General features: G+C 35.7%; 1 protein-coding gene across 3 annotated transcripts in view; it reads right to left on the minus strand.

The window, feature by feature from the left end:
• The window catches only part of mdga1 (MAM domain containing glycosylphosphatidylinositol anchor 1), a 297,418-nt gene that overhangs the window by 106,540 nt on the left and 169,183 nt on the right, over positions 1-21,695 (minus strand). For all 3 annotated transcript variants that reach the window (XM_065296120.2, XM_065296119.2, XM_065296118.2), the window contains exons 6-7: positions 20,769-20,901; positions 1,326-1,595 (exon numbers count right to left, since the gene is read on the minus strand). In XM_065296120.2, coding sequence (XP_065152192.1) covers positions 1,326-1,595; positions 20,769-20,901 — 403 coding nt within the window. The remainder of the gene's footprint in view (positions 1-1,325; positions 1,596-20,768; positions 20,902-21,695) is intronic.

Below are 21,695 nucleotides of genomic sequence, written 5' to 3' on the forward strand. Positions count from 1 at the left end.
AGAATATTGGAAATAATATATAAACATATATAGGACTATCAATACAGAGCTGCCGTGTATCCTCAGCTGATATAAAACTTTTTAGAGATCTGTTTTTAATATCCATATCAAACTCATTATTTAGACGCACATAATAAGCACAATGACAATATCATACACACACACACATTTGAAGATGTTTCGAGCATTTACTGTATTCTCCTCCACCACCATGCACCGCCACCCAATTGCTGTAATTTATAACAGCTTAGCCGTGTGTTTACAGTCTGACAGTATAAAAAACGACCCCGCAGGTGGGGACAGAAACTTGAGGACCATATGTTCAGCGTCCTGCATTTCAATAGACGGCTGCTCTACCTGCGTGATTGGCTGCGTCTGCACCTGCGTGCGTGTTTGACACAAAGCGAGCTCATTACCGTCAACAGAGACGGATCCAACACACACCCAAATAAGACGCTTCTACTGCTTATTACCTCCATTCCTCTTAAATTAATTGGAGTAAATAAAAATGATTAAAGAGGCTAAGAATAGCTCCCGGGCCCAAAGAGCGGCAGGTGTAATAGCAGACGATGCCGAATCAACCTCTCGGCTTGAAGAGTTTAACACGATCATACCCTGCCAAGAGTGTTAATTACAGTTCATCCGCCACCTCACGCCACATAAACACGCGCTCGCACATTTACTTACTGATGTCTGCCTCACTAGTTTATTTGCCAAGTGTGAGACAGATAGGAAGTCATAACTTATTCAAATGCATGTCAATCAGTCAAGCTCGGGGGAAAATGTCATCTTAGGTTAAATTTAAGACAGAGGTGTAAAGTAGTGAAGTATTTTTTTTTTATTTTACTGTATTTTAAGCTACTGTACATTTATCAAGTATCTGTACTTTATTAGGATGTTTTACTACAATGCATTCAATATCATACTTTATACTCCACTTTAATTCATATAACATTTTATTTATTTGCATTAAGGGCCAGATTTACTAAAAGCTTGTGCCAGCGCTACTGCCTCTTTTGCCATTAAAAACCATTGTCAAGACATGCAGTGAAAATTATCAAATAAGTTGTGGACACCTTATTGCATATACATTTTAGAAGTATCCCTTTCAGACACAGTATTGAAAAAAATATAAAAATAATATAAAATTATTTGTGCTCAACTAAAACTATGAGGAAGAGCCTGCATGCTCAAACCATGTGTCCAGAATTTATTTATTTATTTTTGATCATTCTGGAGCTTCAATTTGTTAAACTTTTGAGGAGTAAATAATGAGAGATTATTTTATTACAGAATTTCATAACATACAAACTAGACAGACTTACTTCTCACAATAAGGTTGACAGTTCGTCTCGCAGGATTTCCAACATTGTTGACGGCCGTGCAGTTGTAGACGCCCGCATCATTGGTAGTCACAGACCAGAGAGTGAGTGATCCGCCTCGAATCACGGACCGCTGCGGGAGAGACCCGGGGTATCTCGACCAGCTAACCGTAGGTGTGGGAAACCCAGCAGTTACCTCACAAGACAGCGTGACGTCTTGACCTGGGTCCACCACGTACGTCTCGTTCACAGAAAGCTTCAGAGCAGGCGGGGCTGGGAATGAAAGATCGAAAAAGAGTCACGACATCATTTATGGCTTATGGGGGACTTTCTAGCGGTTCTTTATGTTTGAAAGTCTTGCTTTTAAAGAACAAAGCAGAACACATGAGGAGAAACAGAGCTGGTTATGTGAGAAGTGCAGGTGGTCTTGCTTCAGCGGTTATGAACAATTCAAAGCTAAAAGTGCCTTGACGTGTCAAAAGAATCAATAGTACAATTCATCAATACTAACACTTCATAAAAAATCACCTCTTTCCTGCTTCTGGGAAAAGAACTGACAGGGATTCTTAGCACTACACAAAACCCGAGTCCCATGATAAAGTCGCTAAAGTAACTGCTTCACTTATTTCAAGTTTCAAACCTTATATGACCAAGTACAGCTATTGAGCCTGTAACACAAGATTCACAGAACCCAAGACATTTCTTAAACATTAAAGGCACAGTTTAGCCAAAAATGATATTAAAAACAGAGTTGATTACACTTTTCAACTGATCCTTTATTAACTTTGGTACATTATTATAGCTTGTACATGCCAAGGTTACATTTAACCTACAAAATCAAAAGAAATAATACGATAATACCTGTATTTTGTTGTGATGACGTGTTACATGAGTTCGCGCTAGCGCGTCATAGGACCGGAGGAAGATGAAAAGTTGTGGTTTAAAAGTGCATTTTTTTTATTTTTCTTGCCAAAAATGACAATTGTTTTGCTATATAAGACCCTTATATATCTCATTTGGGGTCATTTAGAGCCCTTTGAAACTGCAGTTTTAAACTGCATTAAAACTAATAAGTGTTGGGGTCCATTAAAGTCCATTAAAATGAGAAAAATCCTGGAATGTTTTCCTCAAAAAAAATAATTTCTTCCCGACTGAACAAAGAAAGGCATAAACATTTTGGATGACATGGTGGTGAGTAAATTATCTGGATTTTAAGAAAATTAACTAATCTTTTAATATTTTTCTTCTGCTGAACACAAAAAGATATTTCGAGCACCTTTGACTTCCATAGTAATATTGTTTCTTACTATGGAAGTCAATGGCGCTTCTGTTTCCTCAAAACTGGTTCGTAACAACGTGAGGGAGAGTAATTGATGACATATTTTGACAGACTATCCCTTTAAGTACTTTGTAGAATTAAATATTGTAATTCCCATGTTTACACCATCAGTCCAAATCCATTTTTTCTACATATCGATTGGAATCCGACCATATTTTGCAAGTGTGAACGGCACAAAAACACTTACAATCAAATTTTTACAAATCCATTTCAACCTACACTCTTGTGTGGTTTAAAAACAGTCAGTCGAGAAAAAATTTTTTTTTAAGGAAAACATTTTCGTTTTTTTCTCCATATAATGGATTTTAGTAGATATCAACGGTTTGCACTTTCAATGAAGTTTAATCTGACTATCTAGCAAAACGATCATCATTCTCCCAAAAAAAGTATTTAAACCACAAACTTCTCATCTTGCACTAGCCATGTGACGGTGTTGATCCTTTATACGGAGAAATCCTGGTGTTTTCCTCAAAAAAAAAACGTTATTTCTTCTCGACTGAACAAAGAAAGACATAAACATCTTGGATGACATGGGGGTGAGTAAATTAAAGTATTCCTTTAAATACTTTGTTGAATAAGCTTAAATATTAAAAGTTTGTACATAAAGTAACTTAACGTAAAGAAGCCAGCTACTGCTGTCCCGAGAATATGGGCATATGTCATATATAATGTGGTACAGTACAGTATATTCACAGCATGACTTTATCTAATGCTGTTGTTTGCCAGTTTCTTTCCCTGACGAAATAAATGATATTTAATATACAGTGCAGATGCTGCATCTTTTTCTCTCTACATGACTGAACAAATAACAATTAAACCAAAGATAAATTTCACACTCAGAATCACACATTAAAATAACATTGTGTCCTTTGCTTAATTTGTCTCATAATGCACGTGATTATTGTAGCATTACTGTAGCACACACTCGATCCACACAATGTTTAACTAATCAAACTCCCTAAAGATTCGGTTTTCTGTTATCTCTATATAATCCACTGTACCTACATCAAGTTGTATTTGTATGGAAATCAAAAAGTTTCTTTCATTAATACACAAACATAAAGAAATGCATACGAGGGTAAATGTTGTATTAACCCAGTCAAACGTAAAATAGTTGTCTTCGTTCGCATTGTAATTGTGTATTTCTCAACTTTCACAATCATAAACTTTATAAGTAGCTTGTAAACTGAAACAGCATTGTTTTATGTACTCATATGGAATATAACTAAGAACATGATGTTTGGAAAGAGACCATGATCATATTTCAACACACATACAAAGTGATTATTACTCCTTCACTGTACTGCATCTAAATCATCTTTCTGTCAATAACTTTACAGCAGGACAGGAACATACTGTGGAAATATGATGGATATATCTCAGACCCAAACCTGTGCATCAGTAGCTTGCATTTGTCACACACATGTGCACTATTCACGGTATCACACCACTTGACCTGATTTTGCCATGTGAGAGATGTCCTCACGGCAACATAGGACCCCCTCGAAAAAGAGATGGATCATCTCAAGGGGCTATCCTTAAGTAAATAAATAAAATAAATAAAAAAACATATTGGGCCCTATCATACCCCCGCGCAGTTTTTTTTACAAGTTTCAGCCCGGTGCAGTTATCAATTTCACGTTGTTTAAATAGCAAATGCATTTGCGCCCCGTTGTGCACCCATGGGCGCGCTGGTCTGAAAACGGGGTGTGTTCAGGCGCATTGTTGGCGCGTTGCTATTTTTGAGGCAACTAAAATAGATTATGCCATTGACCAACAAAAACCTGGTCTAAAGTCAATAGCGCAATATTGTTTTTGTTATTTAAAAGGCGCGTTGGTAATATGCGTTTAAAACAAGACAACGTGTGTATGCTTTTAACACACATGGATGCACAGCAGCACACAAATGTTTTTAAATATAAAAAATTAAAGAATTAAAATGTAAAATATTATTATTGAGTCTCGTGCGGACAGTTTACAAGTCTTTAGAAGGTGTGAAGAGCTGCTTCGTCTGTAGCCTGGTAAATACAGTAGATTATTTTTCTTTAAAAAGTCGATTTTTTAAATGCTTCCCCATGGATTTATTCTATATGATGACTTTGTACCTCTGGATATGGTGAGATGAGAACCATTTTTAAGGTAAAAAAATTAAAACACTCAGGGCGCTGTCCCAGTGCTGAACTCTCCATATACATATACATATATTTATAATATATTTATAATTTCTTATAATGACTTTTAATGAAAACCAGAGCTTTAATTACAAAAATAACCATTATAATAAATAAACACAATTTAATATTTTTAACATCAATCTTAAACTGGTGATCTTCTTCTGATGAGACTCTCATTGGTTTATTGCATGTTATGCTCAAAAAACACCCATTACTCATTACGAGAATAGGAGCAACACTTTTAAACTGTGCACCAGGCGCATAGACCTTTTTTACCATCTTTAAACTAGCAAAAGTGGATCCGGACACACCCTTTTAGCTATTTTAACGATCTAAGCGCATTGTCTAAAGCGCACAGCACACGGTCTAAATGGTCGTGTCCGAATCCACTTTTGCTAATTTAAAGATGGGAAAAATGGTTTGTTCGCAGAGCGCATGGTCGAAAAGGGTTGGTCCTATTCCCCTAATGAGTAATGGGAGTGTTTTGGGCGTAACGTGCAATAAACCAATGAGAGTCTCAGCTCTCATCCCTTTAAAAGCCAGTTGCTCTGGCGCTATGTCTAATCCCTATTTAGAAAGCGGAATTTGGAGACGGAAACACTAAGCGGAGAAAGAAGATCCCCAGTTTAAGAATAATGTTGAATAATTGTGTTGTTTTTCAGTTGTATTGAAATTTAAATTTTTTTGATAAAAACCTTTAAAAGTCGTTTTCTTTTAGTCATGGAAGTAAAAATAGCAGGATTTTAATTGCTGTAAATGTATGGCTATCCAATATCATCAAAAAATAATTTAAAAGTATGCAAGAAAATGTTTTTACTCTAAAAATACTTCTTTGTAACAAACAGGAGATAAAGAATTTACAAACATGCGGAAAGCAGTTTCAGCACCTGGACAGCGCCATGCGTTTTTTAAAGCATTACTTAAAAATGTTTCTCATCTGCGTTGTCGTCCCATTTATAGTCACATATTTCTAATGCGCTCATTAAATAACAAAAAACATATTGCGCCATTGACTTCAGACTTTAGAGCAGGTTTTTGTTGGTCAGTGGCGTAGTCTATTTTAGTTGCCTCAAAATAGCAACACACCAACAATACGCCTGAAGACACCTCGTTTCAGACCAGAACGCCCATGGGCGCAAAGGGGGGCGCAAATGCATTTGCTATTTAAACAACGTGGCGCTAAACGTGAAAATGATAATTGCACCAGGTTGAAACTAGCAAAAGACACTTGCGTCTGGCATTGCGCCGCATTGCGCCGGGTGTATGATAGAGCCGTTTAAGTGATAAAAAATGGTCTAGAAGCAGCTTATCCTGGTTGAAAGCTTAAACTTATTTCAGAAATCTGATTGGTTGATTGAAATTTTGTCTCAGGGTCAACTCTAAGATGTTGTCTCTGAGGACATCAACCATTAGAAAAATCTGGAGAGTCATAACACACCTCTCTGTTTCTCTTAAAGAACTTATTTTTGCTTCATGATAGATTTCTAGAAAACTGGCAAACTTAAACAATACAAGATTGTGGCATTACACAAACATCATTCATTAAAATAAATATAAATGACTTAGAAAAGTGAAACCCTGCCAACATGCTATTTTTACAAATGAATTGTCGATGATGAAATGTTGCTGATTTGAAGTACAAATCTGATTTGAAATAAATAACTCTACTACTGCCAAAAAACCTCATCCAGTGTCTGTGAGCCCAATTAAATGAATGCAAATGAGATTCTGTTTTAAATAATATTTCACAAAAGAGCATCAGCACATCATGGTTTTGAAAGTTTTTGCCAAAGTGCAATGTTTTCATTAATCATTTTATATCTCTGACAAGAATGAGATTGACTTTCAAAAATTTACAAAATGCCTGAATTGTTCCAACAAAAAATGACAAAACACTTCCAACAGACATTAAAAAAAAAAAATTCCAGCAAAAATTATTTTTAATCAGTATTTTTTGACATCCTTTAAACAAGATGAATTTACTCGGGAAGCAATTCCGTATAACACTTCCACAAGACATTGGCAAATTATTGCTTCTTGTTCAAAGAACAAATCTAATCAAACGTAGCAAGATTTATGATTAAATTAAAAAAATAAACAATTTCCCAATGGGTTAGAGGAAATAAACTTAATTCAATATGTATTCCCTGCAAAACAAACATCATTTAGCAAATTTAGCAAATATATATGAAGTAAATTTATCTTGCTTAAAGATATTTAGACAGTTTTACCGGAAAACAAAATTAGTGCACTTTCAGAAATGTTTGTTGCAGATTAATCCAGGGTAATCATAAATATACGCCGACCTATTTTTCTCAAAATACAACCAGAGGTCTGCTCTAAAATATACTATCCCTTCAGAGAGACAAAGGGGGCTTAAATGACTGAGACCTACATTCATTCACTCAGGGGTGGTTTAAATGTTCTGTCCCACAAGCGGAACAAATCCAGGATAATCCCAAAAATAGATGATTGTTGTCTCAATGGGTGAATCTTAAAAAACCTCTCAAGAATGTGTCCAGGTCATATTTCAGCCCAAAAGCTAAAGATAACTGTTTTAGCTTAAAGCGAATCATAACAATGCAATCCATTGTCTCACTGAAGTAACTCAAAAGAAAAAAAAAATATGTTGGACTAAAATGGTAAACATTTTAGTTCACAATTGCGTGCTAAAGTTAACTTACACACCTATTACAATATTTGTTAAAGGGGACATATCATGAAAATCTAACTTTTTTTCATGTTTAAGTGCTATAATTGGGTCCCCATTGCTTGTATCAACCTAGAACATGTAAAAAAATCAACACAGTAACTTAGTTTTAGTAAACCATTCTCTGCAAGCATGTGAAAAAAATAAGTCATTTTAATTTGGCTCCCCTTGTGATGTCAGAAGGGGAAAATGCTGCCCCTTTATCTGCACTATCCAACCACAACACTGATGTTTATATTCTCATGTCCAGCAGACAGTAGACGATCTGGACCTTTGTACGGCCAATAGCTCTACAAGCGATCAGCTCTTAGCCTCTTGACTCATACAAGAATCTTATCTGTTCTACAAATAAAACAGAGATCAGAGGAACTGAAACAGACACAGAGAGAGAGAGAGAGAGAGACTGATGAGGAAAGAATTTATCTCTTCAATTTCCTGGAGCAGTATAAAGAAAACATCTTCTGAAGCATCCTCTGTTGTCTCTAGATAATGGCGCTGATGTGTTTTACAACGTTTACTTGGCTTTTACAAACCACTGGACTTCTGTGTTCAACAGAAACATTAGAGGGATAAATACTTAAGGAGTTTCAGATGGTTGTGGGTAAAAAAGGAAGCCAAGGCTTGTGTAAACTTAAACACATCACGTAGGGTCAAACCCAGAATGGGCGAAAACCCCTAGTGTATCCGTTAGTTTTCTTTTAATTATTATTCCTCCGTGTAGGACGTAGGAAAGTTATAAAATATGAGGACAGTTCAAATAATATACTCAGCAAATTTGGAGTCTCTATCTGTAACCCGCTAGCACCACCAACAGTCCAAATTTGCACTTATGTTTTTGCTTATAACTTCTGATCCGTAAGTCCTAGAAACAAATTCTTGTTTCCTCTGATTCCTTAGCTCAAGAACATATGAAGTCATTTTTCGTTCTGCCATTTTGAATTATGCCAATTTCGTGCTCTGTTTTCCGAAGCTCTTGGAGGCGTGGAGCAGCATGCAATGTGCGATCTACCGGCATTGTCTTTGTGATCGACTGGTCGATCGCAATTGACATATTGGGCAGCCCTGCCCTAAGGGAATACTTTCAGGTTTTATAGGTTGGGTAAGAGCAGCACCTGGTGTATAATAGATGAAATACGGATTGCCGGAAAAAGTCGTCATTGGCAGGGAAGCGCTTTCTCTTAATTTCTCTTACGCGGATTGCATTCTCTGGAATCCTTTTCCGCCTTCTGATTGGTTGCCGCCAAACGTTTCTGCTTTACAATTGGTTGCAAATAATTATACAATTGTTATACACTGCAAATAATTATTTTTAAGAAAATATTTTTTTAGTATTTTTGTCTTGTTTTCAGTAAAAATATCTAAAAATTCTTAAATTAAGACGCTTTTTCTTGATGAGCAAAACGACCCAAGAAAATAAGTCAAGTTTTTAGACCACAAATATCAAATTTAAGTGATTTGAATTTTTCTTGAATTTAGTGTTTAAGAAAAATGTTCAAGATTTTTTTGCTTACCCCATTGGCAGATTTTTTGCTTGTTTTAGCACAGAATCACTTAAATTTGATATTTTTGGGCTAAAAACTAGACGTATTTTCTTGGGTCGTTTTGCTCATCAATAGCAGTGTGAGCTAGATTATTTTACTGAAAACAAGACAAAAATACTAATTTTTTTCTTGAAATTTTTTTTGCAGTGTAGCTCATTACCATAAAGTTGAGTTGATTTCAACTCTCCTCAACTCTCACACATTACAAGACGTGCAGGATCTTGCCGCCGGGTTGAAAATGAATGAATTCCGGCCACTTTGACGCTCTCGCCGGTGGCGGTGTGAACGCACATTTGGGACAATTACAAGCCTTGAAGAAAAGGTACGTTTTTTAACTTCGATTTAAATTTAGATTCTAATGGAACTAATCGGAGAGAGACTGGGAGACCATTTCACAGCTTTTGTCCAACGACTGAAAAGGCACGGTCACCCTTCAGCTTCAGTCTAGATTTAGGAACCACCAACACTCTTTTCTCAAAAAATCTCAACAGTCTAGCAGATATATTTTGGCTTAGAAGATCACTCAGGTATTTATGGTTATGGCCTGTAACATCTTGTGAATCCACCAAATTATTAAAATAATTAAAAATATAAATGTACACCAAATGTACCTACAATTATATAATCACCCAAATAATGATTATTTTAGAAAACATGCTCCTTTAGGTATCTGAGGACTGTGTATATGTTCTGCAAGATTATATTGAAGGTTAGTCGCTAACAATCACTGTTAAACCTTGTCTTGATGATACAGTCATTTTAAAATCAGGCTTCAAAAAAAAGAGGAAAAATGCAACGGCGCGGCACATTAGCGGGGCCATCGAAACCATGCTGCCGTGGCAACAGATAAAAAGTAATTAGCTCTTAGCAATGTTAGACACGACAATAACATCATTAAAGTAATTTATCCTGTCTGATTTAATAATGCCCATCTCAATTAATGCTCTTAAATAAATTGTATCTGCATAGCAATGAAGCTACAGATTATTTTTATTGTCTGTTAGATTGCCTTTTCATCAAAGCAAAAAAAGAGTTTGATTTTGATTGTGTAAACACGGATATTTATTATCTGTTTAAGTGTGGATGTGTCGATTCACTTTGCATTGGACACAACTTATCTTAAAGGAGCAGCTCGCCCAAAACACTAACTCTCCGGATTTGCTCACCTTTGTGTGCTGCAATGTTACAATAGTCACAAATCTCTTGTCATACAGTGACAGATCATGGTGACCACATCTGTCAGACCAAGGGCAAAAACACAATAAAAGTAACTACACTTGTGCACAGTATAGTCCACTGCAAACATCTAATGCTTGGACTGCAAAGGTGCAATGCTTTTGATTGTTTTATACAGTAGTGTTTATCTGTCCATGCCCTGGTCATGCTGAACTGTCAATGTTTGGGACACAGATGGATGGAGCTTACAATACATCTTTTAAAACCGCATACATGTTGGGTAAATGGGTAAATAATTGATAGACTTTTCATTTTTGCATGAACTAATCCCTTTAATAAGCATAGAGTCAAATGTCCTCTTCCAAGGGGAATTGCATGCACACGCACACACACATCTCATTTATTCTCATTACCCCTGATGTTGTATTAGCTCTGCGTATTGAAGGTAAAAGATGGCAGGTGTGTGTGTGGTTAAAGCGAAACACAGGCTGATCGATTGCAGACAGATTTCCCATCGCCTTTTCTGCTCCAAATATGGTTTAAACATAGTGCCCTATTTTAACAATCTAAGCGGTTGTTCATATTCTCCTAATGAGTAATGGGCGTGTTTTGGGCGTAATGTGCAATAAACCAATGAGAGTCTTATCTCTCATCCCCTTTAAAAAGCAAGTTGCGCTGGCGATATGTATAATCCATATTTAGACGATGGACTGAAAAACTAATTGGAGGTAGAAGACCCCCAGTTTAAAATTAATGTTAAATAATTGCGTTGTTTTCACTTCTATTGAAATTGTTATTACGTTTTCAATACGTTTTCTTTTAGTCATGGAAGTAAAAAAGCAGGCTTTTAATTGCTGTAAATGTATGGATATCCAACATCATTCAAAAAATTTTTACAAGTATGTAAGAAAAGGTTTGTACTCTAAAAATACTTTATTTGTAACAAACAGGAGATAAAGAATTTACAAACGTGCGGAGAGACGTTTCAGCACTCGGACAGCGCCATGCGTTTTTTTTTTTAAACATTACTTAAAAATGTTTCTCATCTCACCATATGCACAGGTACAGAGTCATCATATACAATAAATCAGTGGGGTAGCATTTAAAAAAAAAATTAAAAATAGATGCAATATTTGTTTGTTTAAAGCAAAACATTTAATTGCTTATCAGGCTACAGGCGAAGCAACACTTTACGCCTTCTAACGTCTCATAATCGATCCTCATTTATGTCCAAGAGACTGAATAATGTTCTTTTACATTTAAGTCCTTTAATTTTTCATGTTTTAAAACGTTTATGTGCTACTCTGCATCCATGTGATAAGCAAATGCGCGTTATCGTCCTGTTTATAGACGCATAATGCCCCTGAACACACCTCATTTTTAGACCAGAACGCCCATGGGCGCAAAAGTGGGCGCAAATGCATTTCCTATTTAAATAACGTGGCGCTAAACGTGAAAATGATCATTGTGCCGGATTGAAACTAGCAAAAGACACTTGCGTCGCGCATTGGCCTGCATTGCGGCAGGTAATAGGGCCCATGGTTTTTCTCTGACAGTCGTAGCTGCGTTAAGCAAATATCAAATCATTACCGTCTTATTCTGCATCATATGACTAACATATCACTAACAGTCACGGCCTAAAAACCCTGATGTTCATCTGTAGACCTCTGTTTGCAATATGTGGTCCAATATGCATGCTTGTGAGGCCAAAAAACCATGCCCTCTTGAATTTTTTTTATTTTATTTTGTAGCATCTTTACTATTGAGAGTGTGAGTAATGCTGCCTAAAACTTTGGGGTCCCCTGGGGCATTTGGTGCATGGGTCCGGTCTATAAACCAACCCTGATAAACGGAAGATTGCTGTTTGATGCATTGCTTTGCACAAGCTATGCATAAACACAACAGCACTGCAGAGACAATATGTTAGTATATGATTCCCAACACAGCCTGTGTGTCTGCTTCTTTCTCTTTCTTACATGCATACAACCGGAACTGAGGGAAGAAACGTGTCAGCAACCTCCTCAGCAACCAGTCAAGCGGTAAGTTTGTGTGTATGTGAAGGAGAAAGCGAGTCACCGGAGCAACAAGAAAGGAGAGTTTGGACATTCACCCTTTTTATTGCCGTGGGGACCGCGCTTATGCAATTAAGCTCGAGCAATTACCGGCTGCTAATGGATGAAAGTTTAACACGGCTAACTAATGCTTAACCAACCCTTTTATTAGACAAATCCTAACAGAGACACAATGACCCCTACAGCGCCAGCACGTTAAGTGGTGCGGATTAAACCACAAAGCACAAATGAATGTGTATCTGCCGTGATAAATTCCCTCCGCAATGAGAGCTACAAACAAACTGTCTGTGTTCAAACCCTGCAGTAACTCCTGGTAGTGACACAGAAAGAGACAACAGAGAATACAAAACCACTCAAAGCACACCGTAAAAACAAATCTAGCAAAAATGCCATTTAGGGATAAGTGTGTACGTGCAAACTGTAATTAACTCAGATGATGCAGTTTAGACTTCATTTGGCGGAGAAAATTGCAACAATGAGGATTTTTTGGGTCTGGCTTCGCAAAAAAAAGTATCATGGGAAAAATCTGAACTGCAGCAGTGTCTTACATTTTCTGTGTCTATGTTAAGTCTATGTCATGAATAATGCATATTTAAAGCAATACCATACACTGTCTGAACACATGGTCAAAGAATTGTACTAAGCTGTGACTGTGTTACCCGAATACCATTTAGGTAGAGATATGAATACATTTGGTACCAATATGTACCTCTGAGGTACTACTAGGAACTGTCTAGGTACAAATCTGTACTTTTTCAAAGGGTACCGCCCTGGTGACAGCTAGGGACCATTTTTTGGCCGATTTATTCAAGTGTACATTTGATGTCCCTCCTACCTGATACAGTTCACTCCTAAATATAAAGGGTTCTTCACCCCGATGTAAAAGCGCTAAACATCACCATAACCGATTGCTCTATGCACGTATCATACGTTAATTAAATACTTTCGCTTCAAATCTGCTAAATCCTGGCCTATGGCCATTCAGTAAAATTTTTTTAGCAAGGTCCTCAAAGTGCGCAGAAAATGAATGTGAAACGACGAATGTGGATCACAATAAAACTTGGGTCTCTTGTGTGTACTTGAACCTGAATACAACCCGAATGTGGCAACCGGATGCATCACAGCGCCACCTGTGTGTGTTTAAGATTCTTCATTTTTACATTCTGACTTTCATTGTTTGCATCTTTGCTGTTAACAGTTTTGTCAAAAAAGTGGATTTTTTTAAGTTGCCACAAAAAGCTTGCATGCACTAAAGCCCCCTTTCCACTTTAAACAACAAATGACAGCAGATAAACCGTAACTCATCCATTTTCTTATGGAGAGTCGTAAAGGTGTGTGAGGTGCCGATCGTCTGCGGATGCGTAATTTTTGGATCCGTTTTGAGCAATGGATCCGTAAAATTTTTTTGACTTGTGCGACTACACCGTGTTCGACATGACGACCGGAAGTGATGTATTTCTTTGTATTCCAATCAAAAGCTGTGTTTTAGGTGAAAAGTATTAATCCTTTTTGTTTAACTTTATCAGTAACATTCAAATCCTTAGAAAATGATTGATTAGTGATAAGTAATATATTATTAATTTAATATGTATACGCTATTTTATCCATATGTTCTCTCCAAAAAAATATTAGCAGTCTTTGTAAAGCTGTTTATTGTTTTATTCATTTGCGTGCATTTATTTATCCCACTATGGTAAAAATTGGAATAAAGCCTCTTGCACTGGAATAAGATTCTCTCCAATGTTACGATTATACTGAAACTTCATTAAGACTGCCACTAGGGGGCGAACTCCGACAATCGTGTCTGTTTGTCATGTGCAGTGAAAAGGCGGCTTTAGAGGGTTTTGCAGCGAAATACAGTCAATTTTGTTCAATACCAATGAAATGACTAAAGTGGCATTTATAATAATACGGCATTTCATTCAATGACTACGATACATCAGCAATAACGCTTATCATTTACGTTGAATGTGTGATGTTGTGCATTGGCAAACTGAATTGCAGATCCCTCGGGGTCACGTCAATGCCATTGCTCATGGCAGAAGTTAAACGTTTCTCAATTTTTCAAGCGTCAATGCAGGGGTCAGCCAATCAGATCGTCTAATGTAAATAACCTACTGCAGAGGATAGCCAATTATGTTTATGCAAGACCAATGAACAGAAGAGCATGTATTGCGGTCCACTGTGATTGGCTGTTGTCACTACGATGATCGCATCAGGTCCACGCTTCAGACACTCCCTCTGTCAAGCGTTAACACTGACGTACTGTGTGAATGTACCGTAATAAACTTTTCTTTGCAACTAATGTGAAAATACTAAAAAACTAAACATAAGAGCCTGATAAAAAATATACATTTACAAGAAAACAGGTCAGACACACTTAGAGCGTTTTGCATCGTTTCTGTGACCGTAAACTTTCAAAAACAGCAAATAATAGTGGATTTTTAGCCATTCCTTTGGTCTGTGCATTGGCAAATGCATATATGTAAACAGCAGGACTGAATATATAAAAGGTAAGTTTAATGGCTAAAGATCTGATCCTCTTTAAAATCAACAATCTGTCTCACATTTCAGTGCCAATACATTCATAAGCGATGCTTGAAACATTCACACTCTGTCTTTCATGACAGAGAATTTAAAGCAACAGGATTACATGCGGTATCTTTAAGAGGTCACCAAACTCCAATAGAGCTTTAGGATTATAATACAAAAATCAATCCACCTGGCGCCACCTGTTCTGTTCGAAACCATTTGGGGAAAAATTTAATCCTGGGCATCCATGCCACAAAGACAGAGACAATCTTTCAACCTCTCTACCAATCACAGACAAATCTGAACACAACATGACTGCATGAGTGGGCGCAGATTAATAAAACAAGTGCCAAAATCGAAAATCTCTGAGTGGATAAACTACTTCAAATCAAAGACTACACAGGTGGACAGCACGCAACAGCCACTCACTTACTTGTTTTTAGAACAAGATTGGTGTAAAGTACCTACAGTATGATGCTTTAAAATGTTGTGTAGGCAGGCAGCTCACAAGGTAGTTCTGGAACAGAGCCTATACGTGCCTTTTCTCTCTTTTCTTTTACAGACTCCTACAGTAAAACATCTCCACTGACAGGTCATCATATAAAAGTGTAGCAGGATTCAGCCGAGAGGAAAAGATGGAAAAAGTGCAAGAGAGAAAAGCGCTCTGCCAGGTTGGGTCCCTTCATTGAATAATGACCATCTCTCTGTCTCTCCACCAAATCTTCTATAGCTCTCTCCATCTGAGCCGTACAATTATCCAATTACAGCTTCATCTGAGCGTGATGGGATTGAGTTATCTCAGCCGTTTCCCATTGAACGATCTGTGCAGATGGTGCCGGTATGTCAGTTTATGAAAGATGAAATGAATAAACACTCGACAAAACATGAAATACTAATGTGTTAGTGGGAGCGTAAGCAATTCTCTTCTCTTTGCAGGCTGAGTGATATAGATGTATATCACCAAGGTTATTTATTTATGGATAAAAAAAGTATGGCAGTTCCTCCAAAAGCTTGGATCTCTATAAAATTGACTTTAAATGACATTAATCTGTAAAAGGTACACACATAATAATTCTTCAAGAAGATCTACTGTTGAGTCTGTTGAGAAACATACAGTACTGATGATAACTGCAGTAGTGTTTCCCAACCAGGGGGACGGGGCACACATGGGGGCCTCAGCAGATTTCCAAAGGCCTCAAGATGACTTAAAATAAAAAACAAAAAAATGGACAAAACAAGCATTAAAATAGCTTAACTAAGCAAAATTCAAGATGTTTTTCAAAAATGTAAAATTACAAAAAAACTGTATTTCTGTATTACGGAAAATTTCTGTAATTTATTGTGCCCGTTATTTTATGGTATTACCATTTTTTCTGGATGTTTTTAACAGTGCTAATGTAAAATAAAAATAAAAAATGTATTTTTGTATTGCAGAAAATTTCTGTAATTTATTGTGCCCGTTATTTTACAATATTTTTCTGGCACCCCAGCTGCAAGAATTTAACATTTTTTTTCTGGATTTTTTTTACAGTGTTAATGAAAAATTACTAAAAAACTGTATTTCTGTATTACGGAAAAGCTCTGTAATTTATTGTGCCCGTTATTTTACGGTATTACCATTTTTTCTGGATTTTTTAAACAGTGCTAATGTAAAATTAAAAAAAAAAATGTATTTTTGTATTGCGGAAAATTTCTGTAATTTATTGTGCCCGTTATTTTACGATATTTTTCTGGCACCCCAGCTGCAAAAATTTAAAAAAAAAATGTCTGGATTTTTTTTACAGTGTTAATGTAAAATTACAAAAAAACTGTATTTCTGTATTACGGAAAAGTTCTGTAATTTATTGTGCCCGTTATTTTACGGTATTACCATTTTTTCTGGATTTTTTAACAGTGCTAATGTAAAATAAAAAAAACTGTATTTTTGTATTGCGGAAAATTTCTGTAATTTATTGTGCCCGTTATTTTACGATATTTTTCTGGCACCCCAGCTACCAGAATTTTACTTTTTTCTGGATTTTTTTACAGTGTTAATGTCAAATTACAAAAAAACTGTATTTTTGTATTATGGAAAATTTCTGTAATTTATTGTGCCCGTTATTTTACAATATTTCTCTGGCACCCCAGCTGCAAGAATTTAACATTTTTTTTCTGGATTTTTTTTACAGTGTTAATGAAAAATTACTAAAAAACTGTATTTCTGTATTACGGAAAAGCTCTGTAATTTATTGTGCCCGTTATTTTACGGTATTACCATTTTTTCTGGATTTTTTAAACAGTGCTAATGTAAAATTAAAAAAAAAAATGTATTTTTGTATTGCGGAAAATTTCTGTAATTTATTGTGCCCGTTATTTTACGATATTTTTCTGGCACCCCAGCTGCAAAAATTTAAAAAAAAAATGTCTGGATTTTTTTTACAGTGTTAATGTAAAATTACAAAAAAACTGTATTTCTGTATTACGGAAAAGTTCTGTAATTTATTGTGCCCGTTATTTTACGGTATAACCATTTTTTCTGGATTTTTTAACAGTAATGTAAAATAAAAAAAAACTGTATTTTTGTACTGCGGAAAATTTCTGTAATTTATTGTGCCCGTTATTTTACGATATTTTTCTGGCACCCCAGCTGCCAGAATTTTACATTTTTTTTCTGGATTTTTTTACAGTGTTAATGTCAAATTACAAAAAAACTGTATTTTTGTATTATGGAAAATTTCTGTAATTTATTGTGCCCATTATTTTACAGTATTTTTCCGGCACCCCAGGTATTTAAACAAAAAATACAGATTTTTTACAGTGTAAGAAAATAAGACAAAATTTTGTGCTTAAAACAAGCAAATAAAGGGGTATGGGGTAAGCGACCTTTTCTTGTATTTTTCTTATATTAAGTGGTTAAGAAAAAAGTTCAATATTGTTTTATGCACAAATTAATTTCAATTGTATATTTTTTGTCTAAAAACTAGACTTATTTTCTTAGGTCATTTTGCTCATCAAGAAAATGCATCTTAATTTAAGAATTTTTTTATATATTTGTACTGAAAACAAACAAACAAAAAATACAAAATAAGTAATTTTTTGTAGTGTATACAAGATGGATTGGAGTGAGTAATTACATACTTTTGAAACCGAAAATTCTGACTTTAGATATGAAATATTTTGAATAGTATAAACGCACATCTCTCCCACTATCTACATTAAAACAGTAAACTTGTCACAAGATTGCAAATGGTATTTTTATCCTGAATGTTTAATAATAATAGGGCTGCACAACAACTAATCACAACTAATCATTTGCAGAATAAACGTTTTGTGTTTACATCATATGTGTGTATATTGTGTATAATTAGGTGTATATGTAAATACACAAACATGCATGTGTATATTTAAGAAATATTACCATGTGTATATACATTTTTATATTTATATATAATTTATATTATATATAAATATGAATACTTAATATATAAAAAAAAATTCTTGAAATATATACATGCATGTGTGTTTTTTATATATACATAATTGTTATACACAATACATACACATATATGACAAAAACTTTTATTCTTCAAACAATTAGTTGCGATTAGTTGTTATGCAGCACTAAATAATATGCACTACCAATAAGGATGCATACTTTATATACTAGCCATGAAAAAGCAAGTATACTGTAGATAAGTGGTTCCCAAACTTTTTCACTTCAAGGCCCTCTAGTTGCCCAAAACAATATTTAAAGGCCCCCCAGTCACTACATTTTTTTGCACATAAAATTAAATAGAACTTGGTATGACTAATGAAAAATTACAGAAAAAAATATTTTTGTATTATGGAACAATCCTTTAATTTATTGTGCCTGTTATTTCACTGTATTTTAACAGATTTTTACACAATGCAAAATATGATTAAAAAAAAATCTTAGCATTTTTGTCTTGTTTTTAGTAAAAAAATCTAAAAATTCTTAAATTAAGATGCTTTTTCTTAAAATCTGCCAATGGGGTAAGCAAAAAATCTTGAATATTTTTTTTAAACACTAAATTCAAGAAAAATTTGCTTGCCTCATTGGCAGATGTTTTTGCTTGTTTTATGCACAAAATCATATAAATTTGATCTTTTTGGTCTAAAAACTAGACGTATTTTCTTGGGTCGTTTTCATCAAGAAAAAGCATCTTAATTTACTTTTTTTTTTTAGATATTTTTACTGAAAACAAGATAAAAATACTAAGAATTTTTTCTTGAAAATATTTTTTGCAGTGCAGTGTTAATGTAAAATGACAAAAAAATATATTTTTGTATTATGGAAAATTTCTGTAATTTATTGTGCCTGTTACTTTAAGGTATTTTTCCGGCACCCCAGCTGCCGGAATTTTAATTTTTTTACGATATTTTTTACAGTGTAGGTCATTTTGCTCATCAAAAAAATACATCTTGATTTACTGTAAACAAGACAAAGGACTAAGTAGGAAAGTCTTTTCTCTTCTTTCAGCCAAATACAGTTAGATTCATATTAAATAATGTCCTGGTTCTTTTCAGCATTATAATGGAACTAGATAGTGCCCCATTATTTAAAGCTCAAAAAAGCACATCAATAATCCATACAGTTGTTAAATGTCGTCTGAGGTGAAGCAATGGACTTTTGTTCTATTACAAACTACAGCCATACGCGTGTTCAGTACAGAGTTGAGGTCTGATGGAAACCCAACGCTTGGAATAATACTGCGTAGATAAGATTTGGATGGATGGGTGCGCTTTTTGGAGGTTTAAAAATGGGGCACTATCCAATGCCATCATAAATCAGGATATTATGTAATATACACTTAGGATTGCTTGCGGATGAGTAAGATAAGCTAACTTTTATGTCTGTGTGAACTATTTCTTTAAACACTAAAGATTTAAGTATTGAATTAACAACCGTTTTACTGCATAAGCCTGATCGTCGAGCTGAGATTGACCTTCACAGATTTAGACCGTAAGCAGCTAGGTATGGAGTTACCCGTCACTATCGACCAGTAATTCAACGCAGAGTGTCAAATACCCGGCACAGACGCAGTCTCCTTCAATCTACCCTCCAAATGAACAAACTTCTCAAACTTCAGCACAGCGGCGCGCATCCGACGCATGTCTGCTCGCTCCCATTTCATCAGACCCCCTTCTTTCTCTTCTGCTCAGTGGAGAGAAAATGAAAACCAACAGAAAAACAAATCAGTGTTTTGTTCTTTCGTCGAGAAGCCGCGTGTGTACGCGAGACGCACTCCTGCCACACAGAAAGCAAATTCCAATTTACAGCAGTGTGCTGCTTCTCCACAGGGCAGGACACCAATGGAGCGCAGTACAGCGTGTGTGTGTGTGTGTTTGTGTGTGTGTGTGTGTGTGTCACTGCTAACTCACTCATCTTTACTGACTATTTCACACACCTGTCTATCTAGTGAAGAATACAGAAGGAAAGGAAACTCAACAGCCTTTCAAACTCATCAACAAGAGAGAAACAGGCTTTTTAGAGAACAGACCATAAACTTAGAAAAGTCCTGACCCTGTGATTATATAAATTACAATAAATTACTTCAACGCAAAAAAGCTGCACATTCCAAGGCTTTTCATTGTGTGGCATAGCACTATCCACTACATTACAGCTTTTTTTCCGAAACAAAAACCTCACACACTTTTCAGTTAGAATATAGCACATGACAGTGAAGTGGCTTCAGAGATAAGCATGGAGATACCTGACACACAATGAAAGACTGTGAGATCAACGTGATCAAAGACACACATGTGACTGCTGCCAGCACCGAACGTCTCCACTCTGTTGACAGACTCATGAAACAGTGAACGTGAGCCACCCGAGCTGAAAGTGAAGACATGAAAAATAAAAGGTGAATTAAAAGTGACAGGTCAACAATGCAGAACTCACTGGTGGCGTTGGTCAGCCGGAAGGTGACGGAGCTGTCCGGAATATCGCACACGTTCCGTACGGACACCTGACAGGTGTAATTAGCAAAATCCTGAGGGCGGAGATTCTTCAGTTTGAGCACCTTTGTCTCACCCTATAAAAACACAAACTTACAGTGAACACGTATATTGCAGTGAAAATAGTTTGTCATTTTAAAAGAGCATAGTGCATTAATCATTTGTGCTTTATTCTGTACATTTAATTTAAAAGATTCAGAAAAGTAAAACCAGCATGGTGTGTACTGTACAACAGTAAGAGAGAGTACCGCATTACAGTATGGGGCGATTCATATTTCGCATCTTTTGCATGCTCAAGTTCGTTATTTCAAATGTAGGGGCACGGTATGCACGCTCATGATGGAAGCGAGGCCCATGAGGTACGACGCACTCGTTTTTTCCAGGCGGGTCCGCACCGCATCCAGTTAAAAACATTTCAAGTTGTAGAACGCCGCAAGTGCACCGCAGGTCATGTGACAAGAACCAACCGACAGTCACTTTTTCCGCACAGATATAGACACATAATGTGAACCGCCCCTAAGATTGTATTTTATAAACATAAGTTACTAACAAAAACTAACATTGAACAGCTGTTACAGAATTTATTAATAATGGCTATGTTAATTTCAGCATTTACAAATAAAAATTTTAAATCAAAACAGGGTTCCCTGTTAAAGGAATATTCCATTTTCTTAAAAGAAAAATCCAGATAATTTACTCACCACAATGTCATCCAAAATGTTGATGTCTTTCTTTGTTCAGTCGAGATGAAATTATGTTTTTTGAGAAAAACATTGCAGGATTTTTCTCATTTTAATGGACTTTAATAGACACCAACAATTAACACTCAACTCAACACTTAACAGTTTTTTTCAACGGAGTTTCAAAGGAC

The sequence above is a fragment of the Paramisgurnus dabryanus genome, chromosome 20 (genome assembly GCF_030506205.2).
Source record: "Paramisgurnus dabryanus chromosome 20, PD_genome_1.1, whole genome shotgun sequence".
Lineage (NCBI taxonomy): Eukaryota > Metazoa > Chordata > Actinopteri > Cypriniformes > Cobitidae > Paramisgurnus > Paramisgurnus dabryanus.